This window comes from Oncorhynchus kisutch, unplaced genomic scaffold (genome assembly GCF_002021735.2).
Source record: "Oncorhynchus kisutch isolate 150728-3 unplaced genomic scaffold, Okis_V2 scaffold2673, whole genome shotgun sequence".
NCBI lineage: Eukaryota > Metazoa > Chordata > Actinopteri > Salmoniformes > Salmonidae > Oncorhynchus > Oncorhynchus kisutch.
The window spans coordinates 567501-593872 of record NW_022264618.1 but is presented as its reverse complement, the minus strand read 5'-3'; the positions used below and the strand labels follow the sequence as shown (position 1 = coordinate 593872).

The following is a 26372-nucleotide window of genomic DNA, read 5'->3' as shown; positions in this document are numbered from 1 at the left end:
ACGGTAATACTGTCAACCCTGGGACGAGACAAGGATGGTATGGACGATATGAACATCTGAACACCACCCAACTCTGCCCTCTCCAGGGTTAATATAGCTCTAAGACGGTAATACTGTCAACCCTGGGACGAGACAAGGATGGTATGGACGATATGAACATCTGAATACCACCCAACTCTGCCCTCTCCAGGGTTAATATAGCTCTAAGACGGTAATACTGTCAACCCTGGGACGAGACAAGGATGGTATGGACGATATGAACACCTGAATACCACCCAACTCTGCCCTCTCGAGGGTTAATATAGCTCTAAGACGGTAATACTGTCAACCCTGGGACGAGACAAGGATGGTATGGACGATATGAACATCTGAACACCACCCAACTCTGCCCTCTCCAGGGTTAATATAGCTCTAAGACGGTAATACTGTCAACCCTGGGACGAGACAAGGATGGTATGGACGATATGAACACCTGAATACCACCCAACTCTGCCCTCTCGAGGGTTAATATAGCTCTAAGACGGTAATACTGTCAACCCTGGGACGAGACAAGGATGGTATGGACGATATGAACACCTGAATACCACCCAACTCTGCCCTCTCCAGGGTTAATATAGCTCTAAGACGGTAATACTGTCAACCCTGGGACGAGACAAGGATGGTATGGACGATATGAACACCTGAATACCACCCAACTCTGCCCTCTCCAGGGTTAATATAGCTCTAAGACGGTAATACTGTCAACCCTGGGACGAGACAAGGATGGTATGGACGATATGAACACCTGAATACCACCCAACTCTGCCCTCTCCAGGGTTAATATAGCTCTAAGACGGTAATACTGTCAACCCTGGGACGAGACAAGGATGGTATGGACGATATGAACACCTGAATACCACCCAACTCTGCCCTCTCCAGGGTTAATATAGCTCTAAGACGGTAATACTGTCAACCCTGGGACGAGACAAGGATGGTATGGACGATATGAACATCTGAATACCACCCAACTCTGCCCTCTCCAGGGTTAATATAGCTCTAAGACGGTAATACTGTCAACCCTGGGACGAGACAAGGATGGTATGGACGATATGAACACCTGAACACCACCCAACTCTGCCCTCTCCAGGGTTAATATAGCTCTAAGACGGTAATACTGTCAACCCTGGGACGAGACAAGGATGGTATGGACGATATGAACACCTGAACACCACCCAACTCTGCCCTCTCCAGGGTTAATATAGCTCTAAGACGGTAATACTGTCAACCCTGGGACGAGACAAGGATGGTATGGACGATATGAACACCTGAATACCACCCAACTCTGCCCTCTCCAGGGTTAATATAGCTCTAAGACGGTAATACTGTCAACCCTGGGACGAGACAAGGATGGTATGGACGATATGAACATCTGAATACCACCCAACTCTGCCCTCTCCAGGGTTAATATAGCTCTAAGACGGTAATACTGTCAACCCTGGGACGAGACAAGGATGGTATGGACGATATGAACATCTGAATACCACCCAACTCTGCCCTCTCCAGGGTTAATATAGCTCTAAGACGGTAATACTGTCAACCCTGGGACGAGACAAGGATGGTATGGACGATATGAACATCTGAACACCACCCAACTCTGCCCTCGCCAGGGTTAATATAGCTCTAAGACGGTAATACTGTCAACCCTGGGACGAGACAAGGATGGTATGGACGATATGAACATCTGAATACCACCCAACTCTGCCCTCTCCAGGGTTAATATAGCTCTAAGACGGTAATACTGTCAACCCTGGGACGAGACAAGGATGGTATGGACGATATGAACATCTGAATACCACCCAACTCTGCCCTCTCCAGGGTTAATATAGCTCTAAGACGGTAATACTGTCAACCCTGGGACGAGACAAGGATGGTATGGACGATATGAACATCTGAACACCACCCAACTCTGCCCTCTCCAGGGTTAATATAGCTCTAAGACGGTAATACTGTCAACCCTGGGACGAGACAAGGATGGTATGGACGATATGAACATCTGAACACCACCCAACTCTGCCCTCTCCAGGGTTAATATAGCTCTAAGACGGTAATACTGCATATAGCTCCATATATAAATGAAAACCAACACACAGAACAGCGTGACATAAAGACGTTTAGAAGTGAAAATATTTCCGGAAGTACATTATATTAACGGTACAGAGTCAATACATTTGTTTATTTAATTCCCCCCCCCAAAATACACCCAGTATAGTGGGAAAAATGTGATTGAAAACACACAAATATCAGAGATGTGGTGACATAGCAAACACATTAATATCAATGGCCTCCTATCACCCTAGATAGGGCACTACTTTAGAATGGCCTCCTATCACCCTAGATAGGGCACTACTTTAGAATGGCATCCTATCACGCTAGATAGGGCACTACTTTAGAATGGCCTCCTATCACCCTAGATAGGGCACTACTTTAGAATGGCATCCTATCACGCTAGATAGGGCACTACTTTAGAATGGCCTCCTATCACCCTAGATAGGGCACTACTTTAGAATGGCCTCCTATCACCCTAGATAGGGCACTACTTTAGAATGGCATCCTATCACGCTAGATAGGGCACTACTTTAGAATGGCCTCCTATCACCCTAGATAGGGCACTACTTTAGACCAGGGTCCATAGGGGAGCCATTTGGGATGTAGCCCCAGATCAGTCTCAGTGGGACTATGACAGCCTACTAAAAGAGATGGAGAGAAATCCCTGGATCCCTGGACTAACTTATTCCCGGTGTGGCTGGCTAACTTAATCCCAGTGTGGCTAGCTAACTTAATCCTGACGTGGAGCTACAGTCAGTTTTCCAGCATCAGGATTACTCAATAATGCATGACACCGGAGAGGCAGTCGGTAATCAACAGCACAGTTAAATGGTTCTAAATAGGCTCCTATAAATAACGGGACAGAAATGAGGACATGTGAAATGAAGGAGGGATGGACTCAAACCCTGAAATGTGGGAGAAGGGAGGGAAACCACAGAGGGAGGAGAGAGAGAAGACAGAGGGGAGAGGGGAGAGAGAGGAGACAGAGGGGAGAGAGGAGAGAGAGGAGACAGACAGGAGAGAGAGGAGAGAGAGGAGACAGAGGGGAGAGAGGAGAGAGAGGAGACAGAGGGGAGAGAGGAGACAGAGGGGAGAGAGGAGAGAGAGGGGAGAGAGGAGACAGAGGGGAGAGAGGAAAGAGAGGAGACTGAGTGAAGAGAGGAAAGAGGAGAGAGGTGACAGAGGAGAGAGGAGAGATTAGAGAGAGGTGAGAGGTGATAGGGAGAGAGAGGGGAGATTAGAGAGGAATGAGGTGACAGGGAGAGAGAGGAGAGATTAGAGAGAGGAGAGAGGTGACAGGGAGAGAGCGGTGACAGGGAGAGACATGAGAGATTAGAGAGAGGTGAGAGGTGACAGGGAGAGAAGGGAGAGATTAGAGAGAGGAGAGAGGTGACAGGGAGTGAGAGGAGAGATTAGAGAGAGGAGAGAGGTGACAGGGAGAGAGAGGAGAGAGTTGACAGGGAGAGAGAGGAGAGAGAGGAGAGAGGTGACAGAGGAGATAGAGGACAGGGGAGAGAGAAGAGACAGAGGGGAGAGAGGAGACAGATGAGAGAGAGTAGTCTAACCCTACTGCCTTCCCAAGTGACCCCCTGGCCTCTCATTACCCAATCACAGATAGCCAACACTCCCCTGCTTCAGTCCCACTAACCCTACTGCCTTCCCAAGTGACCCCTTGGCCTCTCATTACCCAATCACAGCTAGCCAACACTACTCTGCTTCAGTCCCACTAACCCTACTGCCTTCCCAAGTGACCCATTGGCCTCTCATTACCCAATCACACTCTTTGGAGGACGTTTAACCCAATGAATGAGTTCATTCAAGCCATAACCCTCTTCTGAATGAATATGATTGGTTATTCTGAATAAAAACGTTTCCAACACTCCACAGTATGTAAATCATTCACATGTGTAAACCATCACAAGGCTGCCGGCACAGACGGCATCTCTATCTGGGCTCTCAGCATGTGCAGACCAGCTGGCTGTTGTGTTGTCTGCCATGTTGCCGGCCCAGACGGCATCTCTATCTGGGCTCTCAGCATGTGCAGACCAGCTGGCTGTTGTGTTGTCTGCCATGTTGCCGGCCCAGAAGGCATCTCTATCTGGGCTCTCAACATGTGCAGACCAGCTGGCTGTTGTGTTGTCTGCCATGTTCAATCTCTCCCTAGGCCTCAATACCCACCTGCTTCAAGATGTCCACTATCATCGCTGTGCCCAACTAGCGACCCTGAGCACTCACTTCCATCATGATGAAGTGCTTTGAGAGGCTAGTCCTCCCTCCCCCGACACACTCCACCCTCTCCATCTCACCTCCTCCCTCCCGACACACTCCACCCTCTCCATCTCACCTCCTCAACACACTCCACCATCTCCATCTCACCTCCTCCCTCCCCGACACACCTCACCCTCTCCATCTCACCTCCTCCCTCCCCGACACACTCCACCCTCTCCATCTCACCTCCTCAACACACTCCACCCTCTCCATCTCACCTCCTCCCTCCCCGACACACTCCACCCTCTCCATCTCACCTCCTCCCTCCCCGACACACTCCACCCTCTCCATCTCACCTCCTCCCTCCCGACACACTCCACCCTCTCCATCTCACCTCCTCCCTCCCGACACACTCCACCCTCTCCATCTCACCTCCTCCCTCCCCGACACACTCCACCCTCTCCATCTCACCTCCTCCCTCCCCGACACACTCCACCCTCTCCATCTCACCTCCTCCCTCCCGACACACTCCACCCTCTCCATCTCACCTCCTCCCTCCCTCCCGACACACTCCACCCTCTCCATCTCACCTCCTCCCTCCCGACACACTCCACCCTCTCCATCTCACCTCCTCCCTCCCTCCCGACACACTCCACCCTCTCCATCTCACCTCCTCCCTCCCCGACACACTCCACCCTCTCCATCTCACCTCCTCCCTCCCCGACACACTCCACCCTCTCCATCTCACCTCCTCCCTCCCGACACACTCCACCCTCTCCATCTCACCTCCTCCCTCCCGACACACTCCACCCTCTCCATCTCACCTCCTCCCTCTCCGACACACTCCACCCTCTCCATCTCACTTCCTCCCTCCCGACACACTCCTCCCTCTCCATCTCACCTCCTCCCTCCGTGACACACTCCACCCTCTCACCTCCTCCCTCTATCTACAGTGCTGTACAAACAGATCACTCTCCATCTCACCTCCTCCCCCCCCGACACACTCCACCCTCTCCATCTCACCTCCTCCTTCCCCGACACATTCCACCCTCTCCATCTCACTTCCTCCCCCCCGACACACTCCACCCTCTCCATCTCACCTCCTCCCTCCCCGACACACTCCACCCTCTCCATCTCACCTCCTCCCTCCCGACACACTCCACCCTCTCCATCTCACCTCCTCCCTCCCGACACACTCCACCCTCTCCATCTCACCTCCTCCCTCCCCGACACACTCCACCCTCTCCATCTCACCTCCTCCCTCTATCTACAGTGCTGTACAAACAGATCACTCTCCATCTCACCTCCTCCCCCCCGACACACTCCACCCTCTCCATCTAACCTCCTCCCCCCCGACACACTCCACATCACACCTCCTCCCTCCCCGACACACTCCACCCTCTCCATCTCACCTCCTCAACACACTCCACCCTCTCCATCTCACCTCCTCCCCCCCGACACACTCCACCCTCTCCATCTCACCTCCTCCCCCCCGACACACTCCACCCTCTCCATCTCACCTCCTCCCCCCCCGACACACTCCACCCTCTCCATCTAACCTCCTCCCCCCCGACACACTCCACATCACACCTCCTCCCTCCCCGACACACTCCACCCTCTCCATCTCACCTCCTCAACACACTCCACCCTCTCCATCGCACCTCCTCCACCCCGACACACTCCACCCTCTCCAGCTCACCTCCTCCCTCCCTGACACACTCCACCCTCTCCATCTCACCTCCTCCCTCTATCTACAGTGCTGTACAAACAGATCCCTTTGTTTACCAACGCCTGAGATATAGTACTCTACCCTCTCCATATCACCTCCTCCCTCCCCGACACACCACCATCTCACCTTCTCCCTCTCCGACACACTCAACCCTCTCCATATCACCTCCTCCCTCCCCGACACACTCCACCCTCTCCATATCACCTCCTCCCTCTCCGACACACTCAACCCTCTCCATATCATCTCCTCCCTCCCCGACACACTCCATCCTCTCCAATTCACCTACAGCCCTGACTGATCCACGGACAACGCAATCGCTATTTAACTGCCCTCACCCAGCTGGACAAGAGGAATGCATACTGTATGTGAGGAATGCATACTGTATGTGATGATGCTGTTTATCGACTACAGCTCCTAGTGTCCTATCATCTCATTAGAAAGCTCAAGGACCTGCGCCCGAACTCCTCCCTCTGCAACTGGGTCCTGGACTTCCTGACGGGCCGTCCCCAGGTGGTGAAGGTAGGCAACATTACCTCCTCGACACTGATCCTCAACACGAGGGTCCTCAAGGGTAAAAGTAGGCAACATTATCTCCTCAACACGAGGGTCCTCAAGGGTGAAGGTAGGCAATATTACCTCCTCGACACTGATCCTCAACACGAGGGTCCTCAAGGGTGAAGGTAGGCAATATTACCTCCTCGACACTGATCCTCAACACGAGGGTCCTCAAGGGTGAAGGTAGGCAATATTACCTCCTCGACACTGATCCTCAACACGAGGGTCCTCAAGGGTGAAGGTAGGCAATATTACCTCCTCTACACTGATCCTCAACATGAGGGCCCCACAAGGGTGAAGGTAGGCAATATTACCTCCTCTACACTGATCCTCAACATGAGGGCCCCACAAGGGTGCATCATTGAAGAAGGCAGGACAGCGACCCTTCAACCTCAGGATGCTGAAGAGATTCGGCCTGTCCCCGAGGGCCCTCACAGTGTTCTACAGCAGCATCACCGAGAGCATACTGTCGGGCTGCATCACAATGTTCTACAGGAGCACCATCGAGAGCATACTGTCAGGCTGCATCACAGTGTTCTTCAGGAGAACCATCGAGAGCATACTGTCGGGCTGCATCACAGTGTTCTACAGGAGCACCATCGAGAGCATACTGTCGGGCTGCATCACAGTGTTCTACAGGAGCACCACCGAGAGCATACTGTCGGGCTGCATCACAGTGTTCTACAGGAGCACCACCGAGAGCATACTGTCGGGCTGCATCACAGTGTTCTATAGGAGCACCATCGAGAGCATACTGTCAGGCTGCATCACAGTGTTCTACAGGAGCACCACCGAGAGCATACTGTCGGGCTGCATCACAGTGTTCGACAGGAGCACCACCGAGAGCATACTGTCAGGCTGCATCATAGCCTGGTACGGCAACTCCACCGCCGCGGACCTCAAGGCTCTTCAGAGGGTGATACCTGCAGGCGAACACACCATTGGGTGCTCTCTGTCTGCCCTACAGGATACCTACAACACCAGGTGTTGCGGGAAGGCCAAGAAGATCATCAGGGACCGTAGCCACCAGAGCCACGCCCTGTTCTCCCAGCTTCAATCCCTCAGACATGGGCAGTACAGGAGCTTTACGGCAAGAACTGAAAGAGTGGTCAAAGGTTTCTACCCTCAGACCATCAGGATGCTGAATAGACACCACTGGTAAACTGTTTCTACCATCAGGCTGCTGAATAGACACCACTAGTCAGCTGTTTCTACCATCAGGCTGCTGAATAGACACCAATAGTCAGCTGTTTCTACCATCAGGCTGCTGAATAGACACCACTAGTCAGCTGTTTCTACCATCAGGCTGCTGAATAAACACCACTAGTCAGCTGTTTCTACCATCAGGCTGCTGAATGGACACCACTAGTCAGCTGTTTCTACCATCAGGCTGCTGAATAGACATCACTACTCAGCTGTTTCTACCATCAGGCTGCTGAATAGACACCACTAGTCAGCTGTTTCTACCATCAGGCTGCTGAATGGACAACACCAGACCATCAGACTGATGAATAGACACCACTAGTCAGATATGTATACCATCAGGCTGCTGAATAGACACCACTAGTCAGCTGTTTATACCCCCAGCCCATCAGGCTGCTGAATAGACACCACTAGTCAGCTGTTTCTACCCCCAGACCATCAGGCTGCTGAATAGACACCACTAGTCAGCTGTTTCTACCCCCAGACCATCAGGCTGCTGAATAGACACCTATAGTCAGCTGTTTCTACCATCAGGCTGCTGAATAGACACCACTAGTCAGCTGTTTCTATCCCCAGACCATCAGGCTGCTGAGTAGACACCAATAGTCAGCTGTTTCTACCATCAGGCTGCTGAATAGACACCACTAGTCAGCTGTTTATACCCCCAGACCATCAGGCTGCTGGATAGACACCACTAGTCAGATGTTTCTACCCCCAGACCATCAGGCTGCTGGATAGACACCACAAGACCATCAGGCTGCTGGATAGACACCACTAGACCATCAGGCTGCTGGATAGACACCACTAGACCACCAGGCTGCTGGATAGACACCGCCAGACCATCAGGCTGCTGGATAGACACCACCAGACCATCAGGCTGCTGGATAGACACCACTAGTCAGCTGTTTCTACCATCAGGCTGCTGGATAGACACCACTAATCAGCTGTTTCTACCCCCAGGCCATCAGGCTGCTGGATAGACACCACTAGTCAGCTGTTTCTACCCCCAGGCCATCAGGCTGCTGGATAGACACCACTAGTCAGCTGTTTCTACCCCCAGACCATCAGGCTGCTGTATAGACACCACTAGTCAGCTGTTTCTACCATCAGGCTGCTGGATAGACACCACTAGTCAGCTGTTTCTACCCCCAGACCATCAGGCTGCTGGATAGACACCACCAGTCAGCTGTTTCTACCCCAGACCATCAGGCTGCTGTATAGACACCACTAGTCAGCTGTTTCTACCATCAGGCTGCTGGATAGACACCACTAATCAGCTGTTTCTACCCCCAGACCATCAGGCTGCTGTATAGACACCACTAGTCAGCTGTTTCTACCCCCAGACCATCAGGCTGCTGGATAGACACCACTAGACCATCAGGCTGCTGGATAGACACCACTAGACCACCAGGCTGCTGGATAGGCACCACCAGACCATCATGCTGCTGGATAGACACCACCAGACCATCAGGCTGCTGGATAGACACCACTAGTCATCAGTTTCTACCCCCAGACCATCAGGCTGCTGGATAGACACCACTAGTCAGCTGTTTCTACCCCCAGACCATCAGGCTGCTGGATAGACACCACTAGTAAGCTGTTTCTACCCCCAGACCATCAGGCTGCTGTATAGACACCACTAGTCAGCTGTTTCTACCATCAGGCTGCTGGATAGACACCACTAGTCAGCTGTTTCTACCCCCAGACCATCAGGCTGCTGGATAGACACCACTAGTCAGCTGTTTCTACCCCAGACCATCAGGCTGCTGGATAGACAGCACTAGTCAGCTGTTTCTACCCCCAGACCATCAGGCTGCTGGATAGACACCACTAGTCAGCTGTTTCTACCCCAGACCATCAGGCTGCTGGATAGACACCACTAGTCAGCTGTTTCTACCCCCAGACCATCAGGCTGCTGGATAGACACCACTAGTCAGCTGTTTCTACCCCCAGACCATCAGGGACTGGGATATGTTTCGTATTGCATCAAACAACAACATTGACGAATACGCTGATTCGGTGAGCGAGTTCATTAGAATGTGCGTTGAAGATGTCGTTCCCATAGCAACGATTAAAACATTCCCAAACCAGAAACCGTGGATTGATGGCAGCATTCGCGTGAAACTGAAAGCGCGAACCACTGCTTTTAATCAGGGCAAGGTGACCGGAAACATGACCGAATACAAACAGTGTAGCTATTCGCTCCGCAAGGCAATCAAACAAGCTAAGCGTCAGTATAGAGACAAAGTAGAATCTCAATTCAACGGCTCAGACACAAGAGGTATGTGGCAGGGTCTACAGTCAATCACGGATTACAAAACGAAAACCAGCACCGTCACGGAACAGGATGTCTTGCTCCCAGGCAGACTAAATAACTTTTTTGCCCGCTTTGAGGACAATACAGTGCCACGGACACGGCCAGCAACCAAAACATGCGGACTCTCCTTCACTGCAGCCGACGTGAGGAAAACATTTAAACATGTCAACCCTTGCAAGGCTGCAGGCCCAGATGGCATCCCCAGCCACGCCCTCAGAGCATGCGCAGACCAGCTGGCTGGTGTGTTTACGGACATATTCAATCAATCCCTATCCCAGTCTGTTGTTCCCACATGCTTCAAGAGGGCCACCATTGTTCCTGTTCCCAAGAAAGCTAAGGTAACTGAGCTAAATGACTACCGCCCCGTAGCACTCACTTCCGTTATCATGAAGTGCTTTGAGAGACTAGTCAAGGACCATATCACCTCCACCCTACCTGACACCCTAGACCCACTCCAATTTGCTTACCGCCCAAATAGGTCCACAGACGATGCAATCTCAACCACACTGCACACTGCCCTAACCCATCTGGACAAGAGGAATACCTATGTGAGAATGCTGTTCATCGACTACAGCTCGGCATTCAACACCATAGTGCCCTCCAAGCTCGTCATCAAGCTCGAGACCCTGGGAGACCCTCGAGACCCCGCCCTGTGCAACTGGGTACTGGACTTCCTGACGGGCCGCCCCCAGGTGGTGAGGGTAGGCAACAACATCTCCACCCCGCTGATCCTCAACACTGGGGCCCCACAAGGGTGTGTTCTGAGCCCTCTCCTGTACTCCCTGTTCAAAAATATAAACGAGATTCACGTCATAACTAAAAAAAATATGAACTAGATTCACGTCATAACTAATACGGTTAGTGAGAGTACAGCTCCTGTTTGTGTTGACGTGTTGACGTCATTTCCGGTCACAACTTGCAGACTTGTTTTCGAGTTGCTGTGCGTTTTGTTGCCAACCTATTTAATTACCGTTTATATATATATATATTTTTTTTTCCCTCAACTTTTTCACTCCGGACATTTTATCTGGACATGATTCGTCAGGACCTCCAACAGCCGAAGCTAAGTAGTAACATTAACATGATGCCTTCTAATTGCAGTCGCTGTACTCGCCTTACGGCGAGGATAGCTGTGCTACAAGCCCAGCTTCAGACGCAATCGTTAGGCAAGGGTAATTTCAGTGTAGGAAAGGATGAAACAGCGTCTGTGCCACCAGTAAGTACAGATAGTAGTATAAATCCCCGCAGCCAGTCCCCGCAGCCAGGCAACTTTCTCACGGTTTCTGGAAGAAATGCCGTTTGGAACGCTCAACCGCTCATTCAGCCGACAGAAACTTTCAAAAACAAAAAAAATTAAAAGGTTGGCAACAAAACGCACAGCAACTCGAAAACAAGATGGACTACCTGACATGATGACTCCTTGCTGTCCCCAGTCCATCTGACCGTGCTGCTGCTCTAGTTTCAACTGTTCTGCCTTATTATTATTCGACCATGCTGGTCATTTATGAACATTTGAACATCTTGGCCATGTTCTGTTATAATCTCCACCCGGCACAGCCAGAAGAGGACTGGCCACCCCACATAGCCTGGTTCCTCTCTAGGTTTCTTCCTAGGTATTGGCCTTTCTAGGGAGTTTTTCCTAGCCACCGTGCTTCTACACCTGCATTGCTTGCTGTTTGGGGTTTTAGGCTGGGTTTCTGTACAGCACTTTGAGATATCAGCTGATGTACGAAGGGCTATATAAATAAATTTGATTTGATTTGATTCACCCACGACTGCGTAGCCACACACGCCTCCAACTCAATCATCAAGTTTGCGGACGACACAACAGTGGTAGGCTTGATTACCAACAACGACGAGACGGCCTACAGGGAGGAGGTGAGGGCCCTCGGAGTGTGGTGTCAGGAAAATAACCTCACACTCAACGTCAACAAAACTAAGGAGATGATTGTGGACTTCAGGAAACAGCAGAGGGAACACCCCCCTATCCATATCGATGGAACAGTAGTGGAGAGGGTAGTAAGTTTTAAGTTCCTCGGCATACACATCACAGACAAACTGAATTGGTCCACCCACACAGACAGCATCGTGAAGAAGGCGCAGCAGCGCCTCTTCAACCTCAGGAGGCTGAAGAAATTGTCACCAAAAGCACTCACAAACTTCTACAGATGCACGATCGAGAGCATCATGTCGGGCTGTATCACCGCCTGGTACGGCAACTGCTCCGCCCACAACCGTAAGGCTCTCCAGAGGGTAGTGAGGTCTGCACAACGCATCACCGGGGGCAAACTACCTGCCCTCCAGGACACCTACACCACCCGATGTCACAGAAAGGCCAAAAAGATCATCAAGGACAACAACCACCCGAGCCACTGCCTGTTCACCCCGCTATCATCCAGAAGGCGAGGTCAGTACAGGTGCATCAAAGCTGGGACCGAGAGACTGAAAAACAGCTTCTATCTCAAGGCCATCAGACTATTAAACAGCCACCACTAACATTGAGTGGCTGCTGCCAACACACTGACCACTTTAATAATGGGAATTGATGGGAATTGATGTAAAATATATCACTAGCCACTTTAACAATGCTACCTAATATAATGTTTACATACCCTACATTATTCATCTCACATGTATACGTATATACTGTACTCTATATCATCTACTGCATCCTTATGTAATACATGTATCACTAGCCACTTTAACTATGCCACTTTGTTTACATACTCATCTCATATGTTATACTGTACTCGATATCATCTACTGTATCTTGCCTATGCTGCACTGTACCATCACTCATTCATATATCTTTATGTACATATTCTTTATCCCCTTACACTTGTGTCTATAAGGTAGTCGTTATGGAATTGTTAGGTTAGATTACTCGTTGGTTATTACTGCATTGTCTGAACTAGAAACACAAGCATTTCGCTACACTCGCATTAACATCTGCTAACCATGTGTATGTGACAAATCTAATTTGATTTGATTTGATATAGGGTCCTGGTCTAAAGTAGTGCACTATATAGGGTCCTGGTCTAAAGTAGTGCACTATATAGGGTCCTGGTCTAAAGTAGTGCACTATATAGGGTCCTGGTCTAAAGTAGTGCACTATATAGGGCATAGTGTGCCATTTGAGACAGCCCGAGTGTGTTATTTTTTTACTGCTAAAGCTAAAAGTGTCTCTGGGAGGTGGAGGAAACAGCCGTGGACGATCCCACATGTTATGTACCAGCAGTAAATCCCCTTCCCCAACGCCCTCACTTATTCATGTCCTCCTCCTGCTCCGTATTAATGACCTGGTGGCAGCTAGTCCTTTAAAGAAGATGCTTTTATCCCTGGTACCATTCACTGTAGCAGGCTAATGTAGCAGCCGGCCCAAATCAGTCTGTTACCATTCACTGTAGCAGCCGGCCCAAAGCAGTCTGTTACCATTCACTGTAGCAGGCTAATGTAGCAGCCGGCCCAAATCAGTCTGTTACCATTCACTGTAGCAGGCTAATGTAGCAGCCGGCCCAAAGCAGTCTGTTACCATTCACTGTAGCAGGCTAATGTAGCAGCCGGCCCAAAGCAGTCTGTTACCATTCACTGTAGCAGGCTAATGTAGCAGCCGGCCCAAAGCAGTCTGTTACCATTCACTGTAGCAGGCTAATGTAGCAGCCGGCCCAAATCAGTCTGTTACCATTCACTGTAGCAGGCTAATGTAGCAGCCGGCCCAAATCGGTCTGTTACCATTCACTGTAGCAGGCTAATGTAGCAGCCGGCCCAAAGCAGTCTGTTACCATTCACTGTAGCAGGCTAATGTAGCAGCCGGCCCAAAGCAGTCTGTTACCATTCACTGTAGCAGGCTAATGTAGCAGCCGGCCCAAAGCAGTCTGTTACCATTCACTGTAGCAGGCTAATGTAGCAGCCGGCCCAAAGCAGTCTGTTACCATTCACTGTAGCAGGCTAATGTAGCAGCCGGCCCAAATCAGTCTGTTACCATTCACTGTAGCAGGCTAATGTAGCAGCCGGCCCAAATCGGTCTGTTACCATTCACTGTAGCAGGCTAATGTAGCAGCCGGCCCAAAGCAGTCTGTTACCATTCACTGTAGCAGGCTAATGTAGCAGCCGGCCCAAATCAGTCTGTTACCATTCACTGTAGCAGGCCAACGTAGCAGCCGGCCCAAATCGGTCTGTTACCATTCACTGTAGCAGGCTAATGTAGCAGCCGGCCCAAATCAGTCTGTTACCATTCACTGTAGCAGGCTAATGTAGCAGCCGGCCCAAATCAGTCTGTTACCATTCACTGTAGCAGGCCAACGTAGCAGCCGGCCCAAAGCAGTCTGTTACCATTCACTGTAGCAGGCCAATGTAGCAGCCGGCCCAAAGCAGTCTGTTACCATTCACTGTAGCAGCCGGCCCAAATCAGTCTGTTACCATTCACTGTAGCAGGCCAACGTAGCAGCCGGCCCAAAGCAGTCTGTTAGCCATTCACTGTAGCAGCCGGCCCAAATCAGTCTGTTACCATTCACTGTAGCAGGCCGTAGCAGCCGGCCCAAATCAGTCTGTTACCATTCACTGTAGCAGGCCAACGTAGCAGCCGGCCCAAAGCAGTCTGTTACCATTCACTGTAGCAGGCCAATGTAGCAGCCGGCCCAAAGCAGTCTGTTACCATTCACTGTAGCAGGCTAATGTAGCAGCCGGCCCAAAGCAGTCTGTTACCATTCACTGTAGCAGCCGGCACAAAGCAGTCTGTTACCATTCACTGTAGCAGGCCAACGTAGCAGCCGGCCCAAATCAGTCTGTTACCATTCACTGTAGCAGGCCAATGTAGCAGCCGGCCCAAAGCAGTCTGTTACCATTCACTGTAGCAGCCGGCCCAAATCAGTCTGTTGCCATTCACTGTAGCAGGCCAATGTAGCAGCCGGCGCAAATCAGTCTGTTACCATTCACTGTAGCAGGCCAACATAGCAGCCGGCCCAAAGCAGTCTGTTACCATTCACTGTAGCAGGCCAATGTAGCAGCCGGCCCAAAGCAGTCTGTTACCATTCACTGTAGCAGCCGGCCCAAATCAGTCTGTTACCATTCACTGTAGCAGGCCAATGTAGCAGCCGGCCCAAAGCAGTCTGTTACCATTCACTGTAGCAGGCCAAATTAGCAGGCGGCCCAAATCAGTCTGCTACCATTCACTGTAGCAGGCCAATGTAGCAGCCGGCCCAAATCAGTCTGTTACCATTCAGCCCCCTTTGTATCAACCCACAGCCCATTCCCAGTAACAGCATAGTCACCAAACAGCATGTTAATATGATCAGCTTGCTGTGCTGGTACCTTTCCTCAGTGATAATATGAAAACAGTGTGAGGTAGCAGTACAACAGATTCATGGTGTGAGGTACAACAGATTCATGGTGTGAGGTAGCAGTAGAACAGATTCATGGTGTGAGGTACAACAGATTCATGGTGTGAGGTACAACAGATTCATGGTGTGAGGTACAACAGATTCATGGTGTGAGGTACAACAGATTCATGGTGTGAGGTACAACAGATTCATGGTGTGAGGTACAACAGATTCATGGTGTGAGGTACAACAGATTCATGGTGTGAGGTAGCAGTACAACAGATTCATGGTGTGAGGTACAACAGATTCATGGTGTGAGGTAGCAGTACAACAGATTCATGGTGTGAGGTAGCAGTACAACAGATTCATGGTGTGAGGTACAACAGATTCATGGTGTGAAGTACAACAGATTCATGGTGTGAGGTAGCAGTACAACAGATTCATGGTGTGAGGTAGCAGTACAACAGATTCATGGTGTGAGGTACAACAGATTCATGGTGTGAAGTACACCAGATTCATGGTGTGAGGTAGCAGTACAACAGATTCATGGTGTGAGGTAGCGGTACAACAGATTCATGGTGTGAGGTAGCAGTACAACAGATTCATGGTGTGAGGTACAACAGATTCATGGTGTGAGGTACAACAGATTCATGGTGTGAGGTAGCAGTACAACAGATTCATGGTGTGAGGTAGCGGTACAACAGATTCATGGTGTGAGGAACTAGACTCTGGCCAGTGAGGTCATCAGCTCTATTTGACAGACACATCAGGGTTCACAACTCAGTGTTTCCCCCGTCACTAGATAGGCGGGGCGTTTCCAATAACATCCACTTTGTACCAACTACTACTGTATATAATAACAGCAATAGAGTCAGCTGGCATCCAAAATAAAGCTCCACCTTCTGCTATGGAGCTCAGGACACACAATGACAGACAAGAAACCCAGCTAGCTGTTTGTCTTACCGTCAAACTGTTGATGTCTGGACACCAAGGTTGTCCTGAGTGATTGACTGGTGTCCTCCACCAGGTTCTCAAACTCCAGCTTGCTCTGCTGCCCCAGTTTCTCCTCCATGTCGGACGTACAACAGGTGTAGCCCTGAGGACACACACGCAGGTGTTCACCTGGGTAGAGAGAGACAGACAGTTAATACCTGGAGGAGAGGAACAGACAGACAGGTGTTCACCTGGGTAGAGGGAGACAGAGAGTTAATATCTGGAGGAGAGGGACAGACAGACAGGTGTTCACCTGGGTAGAGAGAGACAGACAGTTAATACCTGGAGGAGAGGGACACACACGCAGGTGTTCACCTGGGTAGAGAGAGACAGACAGTTAATACCTGGAGGAGAGGGACAGACAGACACCTAAGGGACAGAAAGACTCCTGAGGGAGATGGACAGACAGACAGGGAGCATGGCTGTTATACACATCAACAGAGCTTGCTGCCACCGAGCAGGAGTCAAGTCAAGCCCCCAAAAGGCAGAGGTTTGATCAAGTCTCTCCTGTCATTCGATATTCCCAGGACAGACAGAAGAGAGAGAGAGACTGAAACAGAATGGGGCCTGAGGCCCACAGTGCTCAGACACACGAGAAGAAACGACACAACGTGAAACCAACTAAGCTGGCTAATAATCATTTTACATTCTAGATAATGAAGTGGTGAATTAGTATGAGGTTAAATGGGACATTGATGCCTTCTCTGTCTCAGTGCAGAGACTGTCTGGACAGTGTGTTGGTGTGCACTGGCACCAAAGTCAGAAGAGAGGACCACAGTAAGTGTTCCCTGCTACGTTGCCAGCAGACTGCTAATGAAGACTGGCGACAACACTTCAGAACAAAACACAGCCAGGTCTCTAGAGTGATGTGCATGAACTGCTCTGTGGCCGACCGTGGAGACCACCACTCTCTAGACGACACAGATACAGCGCCTCACACAGAGATACACGTTTGCAGTGTTACCCAAGCTGACTGGGATCAACATTTCACTGTTTGTTCACGCTTGACAGGGCTTTGCCGCATAGCATGTGTGATGTGAGGAAAATGAACCACACAGAGTTGATTGAGATCTGTGTTTATATATGTGATCCCTCACCACAAGGCTGTAAACAAAACAGCAGCTAACAGCTAACAGAGAAACAGAGCAGTAGATCAGAAGCTAACAGAAAAACAGAGCAGTAGATCAGCAGCTAGCAAAAAAACAGAGCAGTAGATAGCAGCTAACAGCTAACAGAGAAACAGAGCAGTAGATCAGCAGCTAACAGCTAACAGAGAAACAGAGCAGTAGATCAGCAGCTAACAGCTAACAGAGAAACAGAGCAGTAGAACAACAGCTAACAGAGAAACAGAGCAGTAGAACAGCAGCTAACAGCTAACAGAGAAACAGAGCAGTAGAACAGCAGCTAACAGCTAACAGAGAAACAGAGCAGTAGAACAACAGCTAACAGAGAAACAGAGCAGTAGAACAGCAGCTAACAGCTAACAGAGAAACAGAGCAGTAGAACAACAGCTAACAGAGAAACAGAGCAGTAGAACAACAGCTAACAGAGAAACAGAGCAGTAGAACAGCAGCTAACAGCTAACAGAAAAACAGAGCAGTAGATCAGCAGCTAACAGCTAACAGAGAAACAGAGCAGTAGAACAGCAGCTAACAGCTAACAGTCAGGGATTAACAGAGTAGTAGTAGTAGTCGTAGTCAGGGACAATAACATTAGCAGAGAGATGATCAGAGATGGTGAAATTAGCAGAGAGATGATCAGAGATGGTGACATTAGCAGAGAGATGATCAGAGATGGTGACATTAGCAGAGAGCAGGTTCAGAGATGGTGACATTAGCAGAGAGCTGTTCAGAGATGGTGACATTAGCAGAGAGCTGTTCAGAGATGGTGACATTAGCAGAGAGATGATCAGAGATGGTGACATTAGCAGAGAGATGATCAGAGATGGTGACATTAGCAGAGAGATGATCAGAGATGGTGACATTAGCAGAGAGATGATCAGAGATGGTGACATTAGCAGAGAGATGATCAGAGATGGTGACATTAGCAGAGAGATGATCAGAGATGGTGACATTAGCAGAGAGATGATCAGAGATGGTGACATTAGCAGAGAGATGATCAGAGATGGTGACATTAGCAGAGAGATGATCAGAGATGGTGACATTAGCAGAGAGATGATCAGAGATGGTGACATTAGCAGAGAGATGATCAGAGATGGTGACATTAGCAGAGAGATGATCAGAGATGGTGACATTAGCAGAGAGATGATCAGAGATGGGGAAAGACGTGTGTAATTACAGAGGGCAACATAATGGAAGAGGAAAAGTCATCTTTTGCTGCTGGGATTTGACGGTGAAACGTTCTGGCACCGGAGACCATGTTTTCTAATCAGTGTGAAGCGAGCCATGAGAAATACCATTTATTTTACTGAGAGAGACAATCACACATTAGCTCTTTGGTCCATTCTCTGGATGCCTCCCAAATGGCCCTCTATTCCCTTTAGGGCCTATTGAGTTCTGGTCCAATGTAGTGTACTACATAGGGAATAGTACTCCATTTTGGATGCATGCTCTTTGTGGCCCAGATGCCTCAATGTTTCAGGATCATTATCTCTGGGATGTGAACACCAGGTCTGATTGAGACATAGCAGCAGTGAAATTAGCTGGATCTGCTGACTACAGACTGAACACTGCTGAACGCAGACAGAGACACAGCCAACCAGGCCTAGTGCTCAATGACTTGAATGGCCAGAGAGAGAATATGGAGAGACAAAAGGACCATTTAACACAGAGGGCTCATCCCAAAATGGCACCCCATTCCCCCTTTTAAAGCGCAATACTTTAGAACAAGATTTTCTGCTAAAGTAATGCACTAAATAGGGAATAGAGTGGAGACGGGTTACGGAGCGCACTAAATAGGGAATAGGGTGGAGACGGGTTACGGAGCTCACTAAATAGGGAATAGAGTGGAGACGGGTTACGGAGCGCACTAAATAGGGAATAGAGTGGAGACAGGTTACGGAGCGCACTAAATAGGGAATAGAGTGGAGACAGGTTACGGAGCGCACTAAATAGGGAATAGAGTGGAGACGGGTTACGGAGCTCACTAAATAGGGAATAGAGTGGAGACGGGTTACGGAGCACACTAAATAGGGAATAGGGTGGAGACGGGTTACGGAGCGCACTAAATAGGGAATAGAGTGGAGACAGGTTACGGAGCTCACTAAATAGGGAATAGAGTGGAGACGGGTTACGGAGCGCACTAAATAGGGAATAGGGTGGAGACGGGTTACGGAGCTCACTAAATAGGGAATAGGGTGGAGACAGGTTACGGAGCGCACTAAATAGGGAATAGAGTGGAGACGGGTTACGGAGCGCACTAAATAGGGAATAGAGTGGAGACGGGTTACGGAGCTCACTAAATAGGGAATAGAGTGGAGACGGGTTACGGAGCGCACTAAATAGGGAATAGAGTGGAGACGGGTTACGGAGCTCACTAAATAGGGAATAGAGTGGAGACGGGTTACGGAGCTCACTAAATAGGGAATAGGGTGGAGACGGGTTACGGAGCTCACTAAATAGGGAATAGAGTGGAGACGGGTTACGGAGCGCACTAAATAGGGAATAGGGTGGAGACGGGTTACGGAGCTCACTAAATAGGGAATAGGGTGGAGACAGGTTACGGAGCGCACTAAATAGGGAATAGAGTGGAGACGGGTTACGGAGCGCACTAAATAGGGAATAGAGTGGAGACGGGTTACGGAGCTCACTAAATAGGGAATAGAGTGGAGACGGGTTACGGAGCGCACTAAATAGGGAATAGAGTGGAGACGGGTTACGGAGCTCACTAAATAGGGAATAGAGTGGAGACGGGTTACGGAGCTCACTAAATAGGGAATAGGGTGGAGACGGGTTACGGAGCTCACTAAATAGGGAATAGAGTGGAGACGGGTTACGGAGCTCACTAAATAGGGAATAGGGTGGAGACAGGTTACGGAGCGCACTAAATAGGGAATAGAGTGGAGACGGGTTACGGAGCTCACTAAATAGGGAATAGAGTGGAGACAGGTTACGGAGCGCACTAAATAGGGAATAGAGTGGAGACGGGTTACGGAGCTCACTAAATAGGGAATAGGGTGGAGACGGGTTACGGAGCTCACTAAATAGGGAATAGAGTGGAGACAGGTTACGGAGCTCACTAAATAGGGAAAAGGGTGGAGACGGGTTACGGAGCTCACTAAATAGGGAATAGAGTGGAGACGGGTTACGGAGCGCACTAAATAGGGAATAGAGTGGAGACGGGTTACGGAGCTCACTAAATAGGGAATAGAGTGGAGACAGGTTACGGAGCTCACTAAATAGGGAATAGGGTGGAGACGGGTTACGGAGCGCACTAAATAGGGAATAGAGTGGAGACGGGTTACGGAGCGCACTAAATAGGGAATAGGGTGGAGACGGGTTACGGAGCTCACTAAATAGGGAATAGGGTGGAGACGGGTTACGGAGCTCACTAAATAGGGAATAGAGTGGAGACGGGTTACGGAGCGCACTAAATAGGGAATAGAGTGGAGACGGGTTACGGAGCTCACTAAATAGGGAATAGGGTGGAGACGGGTTACGGAGCGCACTAAATAGGGAATAGGGTGGAGACGGGTTACGGAGCTCACTAAATAGGGAATAGAGTGGAGACGGGTTACGGAGCGCACTAAATAGGGAATAGAGTGGAGACGGGTTACGGAGCGCACTAAATAGGGAATAGAGTGGAGACGGGTTACGGAGCTCACTAAATAGGGAATAGAGTGGAGACGGGTTACGGAGCGCACTAAATAGGGAATAGAGTGGAGACGGGTTACGGAGCTCACTAAATAGGGAATAGGGTGGAGACGGGTTACGGAGCTCACTAAATAGGGAATAGAGTGGAGACAGGTTACGGAGCTCACTAAATAGGGAATAGGGTGGAGACGGGTTACGGAGCTCACTAAATAGGGAATAGAGTGGAGACGGGTTACGGAGCGCACTAAATAGGGAATAGAGTGGAGACGGGTTACGGAGCTCACTAAATAGGGAATAGAGTGGAGACAGGTTACGGAGCTCACTAAATAGGGAATAGGGTGGAGACGGGTTACGGAGCTCAATAAATAGGGAATAGGGTGGAGACGGGTTACGGAGCGCACTAAATAGGGAATAGGGTGGAGACGGGTTACGGAGCTCACTAAATAGGGAATAGAGTGGAGACGGGTTACGGAGCGCACTAAATAGGGAATAGAGTGGAGACAGGTTACGGAGCGCACTAAATAGGGAATAGAGTGGAGACGGGTTACGGAGCTCACTAAATAGGGAATAGAGTGGAGACAGGTTACGGAGCGCACTAAATAGGGAATAGAGTGGAGACGGGTTACGGAGCTCACTAAATAGGGAATAGGGTGGAGACGGGTTACGGAGCTCACTAAATAGGGAATAGAGTGGAGACTGGTTACGGAGCTCACTAAATAGGGAATAGGGTGGAGACGGGTTACGGAGCGCACTAAATAGGGATTAGAGTGGAGACGGGTTACGGAGCTCACTAAATAGGGAATAGAGTGGAGACAGGTTACGGAGCTCACTAAATAGGGAATAGGGTGGAGACGGGTTACGGAGCGCACTAAATAGGGAATAGAGTGGAGACGGGTTACGGAGCGCACTAAATAGGGAATAGGGTGGAGACGGGTTACGGAGCTCACTAAATAGGGAATAGGGTGGAGACGGGTTACGGAGCTCACTAAATAGGGAATAGAGTGGAGACGGGTTACGGAGCGCACTAAATAGGGAATAGGGTGGAGACGGGTTACGGAGCTCACTAAATAGGGAATAGAGTGGAGACGGGTTACGGAGCACACTAAATAGGGATTAGAGTGGAGACGGGTTACGGAACGCACTAAATAGGGAATAGGGTGGAGACGGGTTACGGAGCGCACTAAATAGGGAATAGAGTGGAGACGGGTTACGGAGCGCACTAAATAGGGAATAGGGTGGAGACGGGTTACGGAGCTCACTAAATAGGGAATAGAGTGGAGACGGGTTACGGAGCTCACTAAATAGGGAATAGAGTGGAGACGGGTTACGGAGCTCACTAAATAGGGAATAGAGTGGAGACGGGTTACGGAGCGCACTAAATAGGGAATAGAGTGGAGACGGGTTACGGAGCGCACTAAATAGGGAATAGAGTGGAGACGGGTTACAGAGCGCACTAAATAGGGAATAGAGTGGAGACAGGTTACGGAGCGCACTAAATAGGGAATAGAGTGGAGACGGGTTACGGAGCTCACTAAATAGGGAATAGGGTGGAGACAGGTTACGGAGCTCACTAAATAGGGAATAGAGTGGAGACGGGTTACGGAGCGCACTAAATAGGGAATAGAGTGGAGACGGGTTACGGAGCTCACTAAATAGGGAATAGGGTGGAGACAGGTTACGGAGCTCACTAAATAGGGAATAGAGTGGAGACAGGTTACGGAGCTCACTAAATAGGGAATAGAGTGGAGACGGGTTACGGAGCTCACTAAATAGGGAATAGAGTGGAGACGGGTTACGGAGCTCACTAAATAGGGAATAGAGTGGAGACGGGTTACGGAGCTCACTAAATAGGGAATAGGGTGGAGACAGGTTACGGAGCTCACTAAATAGGGAATAGAGTGGAGACGGGTTACGGAGCGCACTAAATAGGGAATAGAGTGGAGACGGGTTACGGAGCTCACTAAATAGGGAATAGGGTGGAGACAGGTTACGGAGCTCACTAAATAGGGAATAGAGTGGAGACAGGTTACGGAGCTCACTAAATAGGGAATAGAGTGGAGACGGGTTACGGAGCTCACTAAATAGGGAATAGAGTGGAGACGGGTTACGGAGCTCACTAAATAGGGAATAGAGTGGAGACGGGTTACGGAGCTCACTAAATAGGGAATAGGGTGGAGACAGGTTACGGAGCTCACTAAATAGGGAATAGAGTGGAGACAGGTTACGGAGCGCACTAAATAGGGAATAGGGTGGAGACAGGTTACGGAGCGCACTAAATAGGGAATAGAGTGGAGACGGGTTACGGAGCTCACTAAATAGGGAATAGAGTGGAGACGGGTTACGGAGCGCACTAAATAGGGAATAGAGTGGAGACGGGTTACGGAGCTCACTAAATAGGGAATAGGGTGGAGACAGGTTACGGAGCTCACTAAATAGGGAATAGAGTGGAGACGGGTTACGGAGCTCACTAAATAGGGAATAGAGTGGAGACGGGTTACGGAGCTCACTAAATAGGGAATAGGGTGGAGACGGGTTACGGAGCTCACTAAATAGGGAATAGAGTGGAGACGGGTTACGGAGCTCACTAAATAGGGAATAGAGTGGAGACGGGTTACGGAGCTCACTAAATAGGGAATAGAGTGGAGACGGGTTACGGAGCTCACTAAATAGGGAATAGAGTGGAGACGGGTTACGGAGCTCACTAAATAGGGAATAGAGTGGAGACGGGTTACGGAGCTCACTAAATAGGGAATAGAGTGGAGACGGGTTACGGAGCTCACTAAATAGGGAATAGAGTGGAGACGGGTTACGGAGCGCACTAAATAGGGAATAGAGTGGAGACGGGTTACGGAGCTCACTAAATAGGGAATAGGGTGGAGACAGGTTACGGAGCTCACTAAATAGGGAATAGAGTGGAGACAGGTTACGGAGCTCACTAAATAGGGAATAGAGTGGAGACGGGTTACGGAGCTCACTAAATAGGGAATAGAGTGGAGACGGGTTACGGAGCTCACTAAATAGGGAATAGAGTGGAGACGGGTTACGGAGCTCACTAAATAGGGAATAGGGTGGAGACAGGTTACGGAGCTCACTAAATAGGGAATAGAGTGGAGACAGGTTACGGAGCGCACTAAATAGGGAATAGGGTGGAGACAGGTTACGGAGCGCACTAAATAGGGAATAGAGTGGAGACGGGTTACGGAGCTCACTAAATAGGGAATAGAGTGGAGACGGGTTACGGAGCGCACTAAATAGGGAATAGAGTGGAGACGGGTTACGGAGCTCACTAAATAGGGAATAGGGTGGAGACAGGTTACGGAGCTCACTAAATAGGGAATAGAGTGGAGACGGGTTACGGAGCTCACTAAATAGGGAATAGAGTGGAGACGGGTTACGGAGCTCACTAAATAGGGAATAGGGTGGAGACGGGTTACGGAGCTCACTAAATAGGGAATAGAGTGGAGACGGGTTACGGAGCTCACTAAATAGGGAATAGAGTGGAGACGGGTTACGGAGCTCACTAAATAGGGAATAGAGTGGAGACGGGTTACGGAGCTCACTAAATAGGGAATAGAGTGGAGACGGGTTACGGAGCTCACTAAATAGGGAATAGAGTGGAGACGGGTTACGGAGCTCACTAAATAGGGAATAGAGTGGAGACGGGTTACGGAGCTCACTAAATAGGGAATAGAGTGGAGACGGGTTACGGAGCTCACAAAATTCAGGGTTCAGTAATCTGTCAGATGGAGACGGGTTACGGTTCCCTGTGTTCTGATTCTGTAGGAATCATCAGTTGTAGACTGAGCCAAAAGAGGAACATCTTTGTTCTGTAGGGAAACACTGTTCTGTCTGGGACGGAAATCTGTTGTACTCTGACAGAAAGAGGAGTGAGATCTGTTGTACTCTGACAGAAAGAGTGTAACACAGACTGTAACACAGCGGGAGAGATACAGACTAACACAGCGGGAGAGATACAGACTAACACAGCGGGAGAGATACAGACTAACACAGCAGGAGAGATACAGACTGTAACACAGCGGGAGAGATACAGACTAACACAGCAGGAGAGATACAGACTGTAACACAGCGGGAGAGATACAGACTAACACAGCAGGAGAGATACAGACTGTAACACAGCGGGAGAGATACAGACTAACACAGCGGGAGAGATACAGACTGTAACACAGCGGGAGAGATACAGATTGTAACACAGCGGGAGAGATACAGACTGTAACACAGCGGGAGAGATACAGACTAACACAGCAGGAGAGATACAGACTGTAACACAGCAGGAGAGATACATACTAACACAGCGGGAGAGATACAGACTGTAACACAGCGGGAGAGATACAGACTGTAACACAGCAGGAGAGATACAGACTGTAACACAGCAGGAGAGATACAGACTGTAACACAGAGATAGACTGTAACACAGCAGGAGAGATACAGACTGTAACACAGAGATACAGACTGTAACACAGAGATACGTACTGTAACACAGAGATACGTACTGTAACACAGAGATACGTACTGTAACACAGAGATACAGACCGTAACACAGAGATACGTACTGTAACACAGAGATACAGACCGTAACACAGAGATACAGACTGTAACACAGAGATACAGACTGTAACAGAGATACGTACTGTAACAGAGATACGCACTGTAACACAGAGATACGTACTGTAACACAGAGATACGTACTGTAACACAGAGATACGTACTGTAACACAGAGATACGTACTGTAACACAGAGATACGTACTGTAACACAGAGATACAGACCGTAACACAGAGATACGTACTGTAACACAGAGATACATACTAACACAGCAGGAGAGATACAGACTAACACAGCGGGAGAGCAGATCACTTAGCATGTCTTTGATCCTACATGACTTCTCTGACATGTTTATCCTTTAACACTTACAAAGTCCTGTTCCCATGGTGATTGGGGAACGTTGGCTGGCTAGACTGCGATTCCATCTTGTTGGTAAATACAAATCACAACAATGAGAGGATTGAGAAGGTAAACATAACGACAACTTTCCTGTTGATATCCCTGGTGTTCTTTTCCACCTCCAAGCTGTGTGGTGTTTCAGTGCTGGAGAACAATGTTGAAAGGCCTGTCTGCTCGGTCATGAGTTAACAGATAAATTATTACTCTAAACGAACAAGCTTTCCAATTAA

The 26372-nt window shown here is 49.5% G+C and overlaps 1 protein-coding gene across 1 annotated transcript in view; it reads right to left on the bottom strand.

Moving 5' to 3' along the window:
- Positions 1–26372, bottom strand: part of LOC116370620 (glypican-6-like) — a 283653-nt gene that overhangs the window by 166334 nt on the left and 90947 nt on the right. Inside the window, exon 2 of the mRNA XM_031819827.1 lies at positions 16379–16537. Within this exon, the coding sequence (XP_031675687.1) occupies positions 16379–16537 (159 nt within the window). The remainder of the gene's footprint in view (positions 1–16378; positions 16538–26372) is intronic.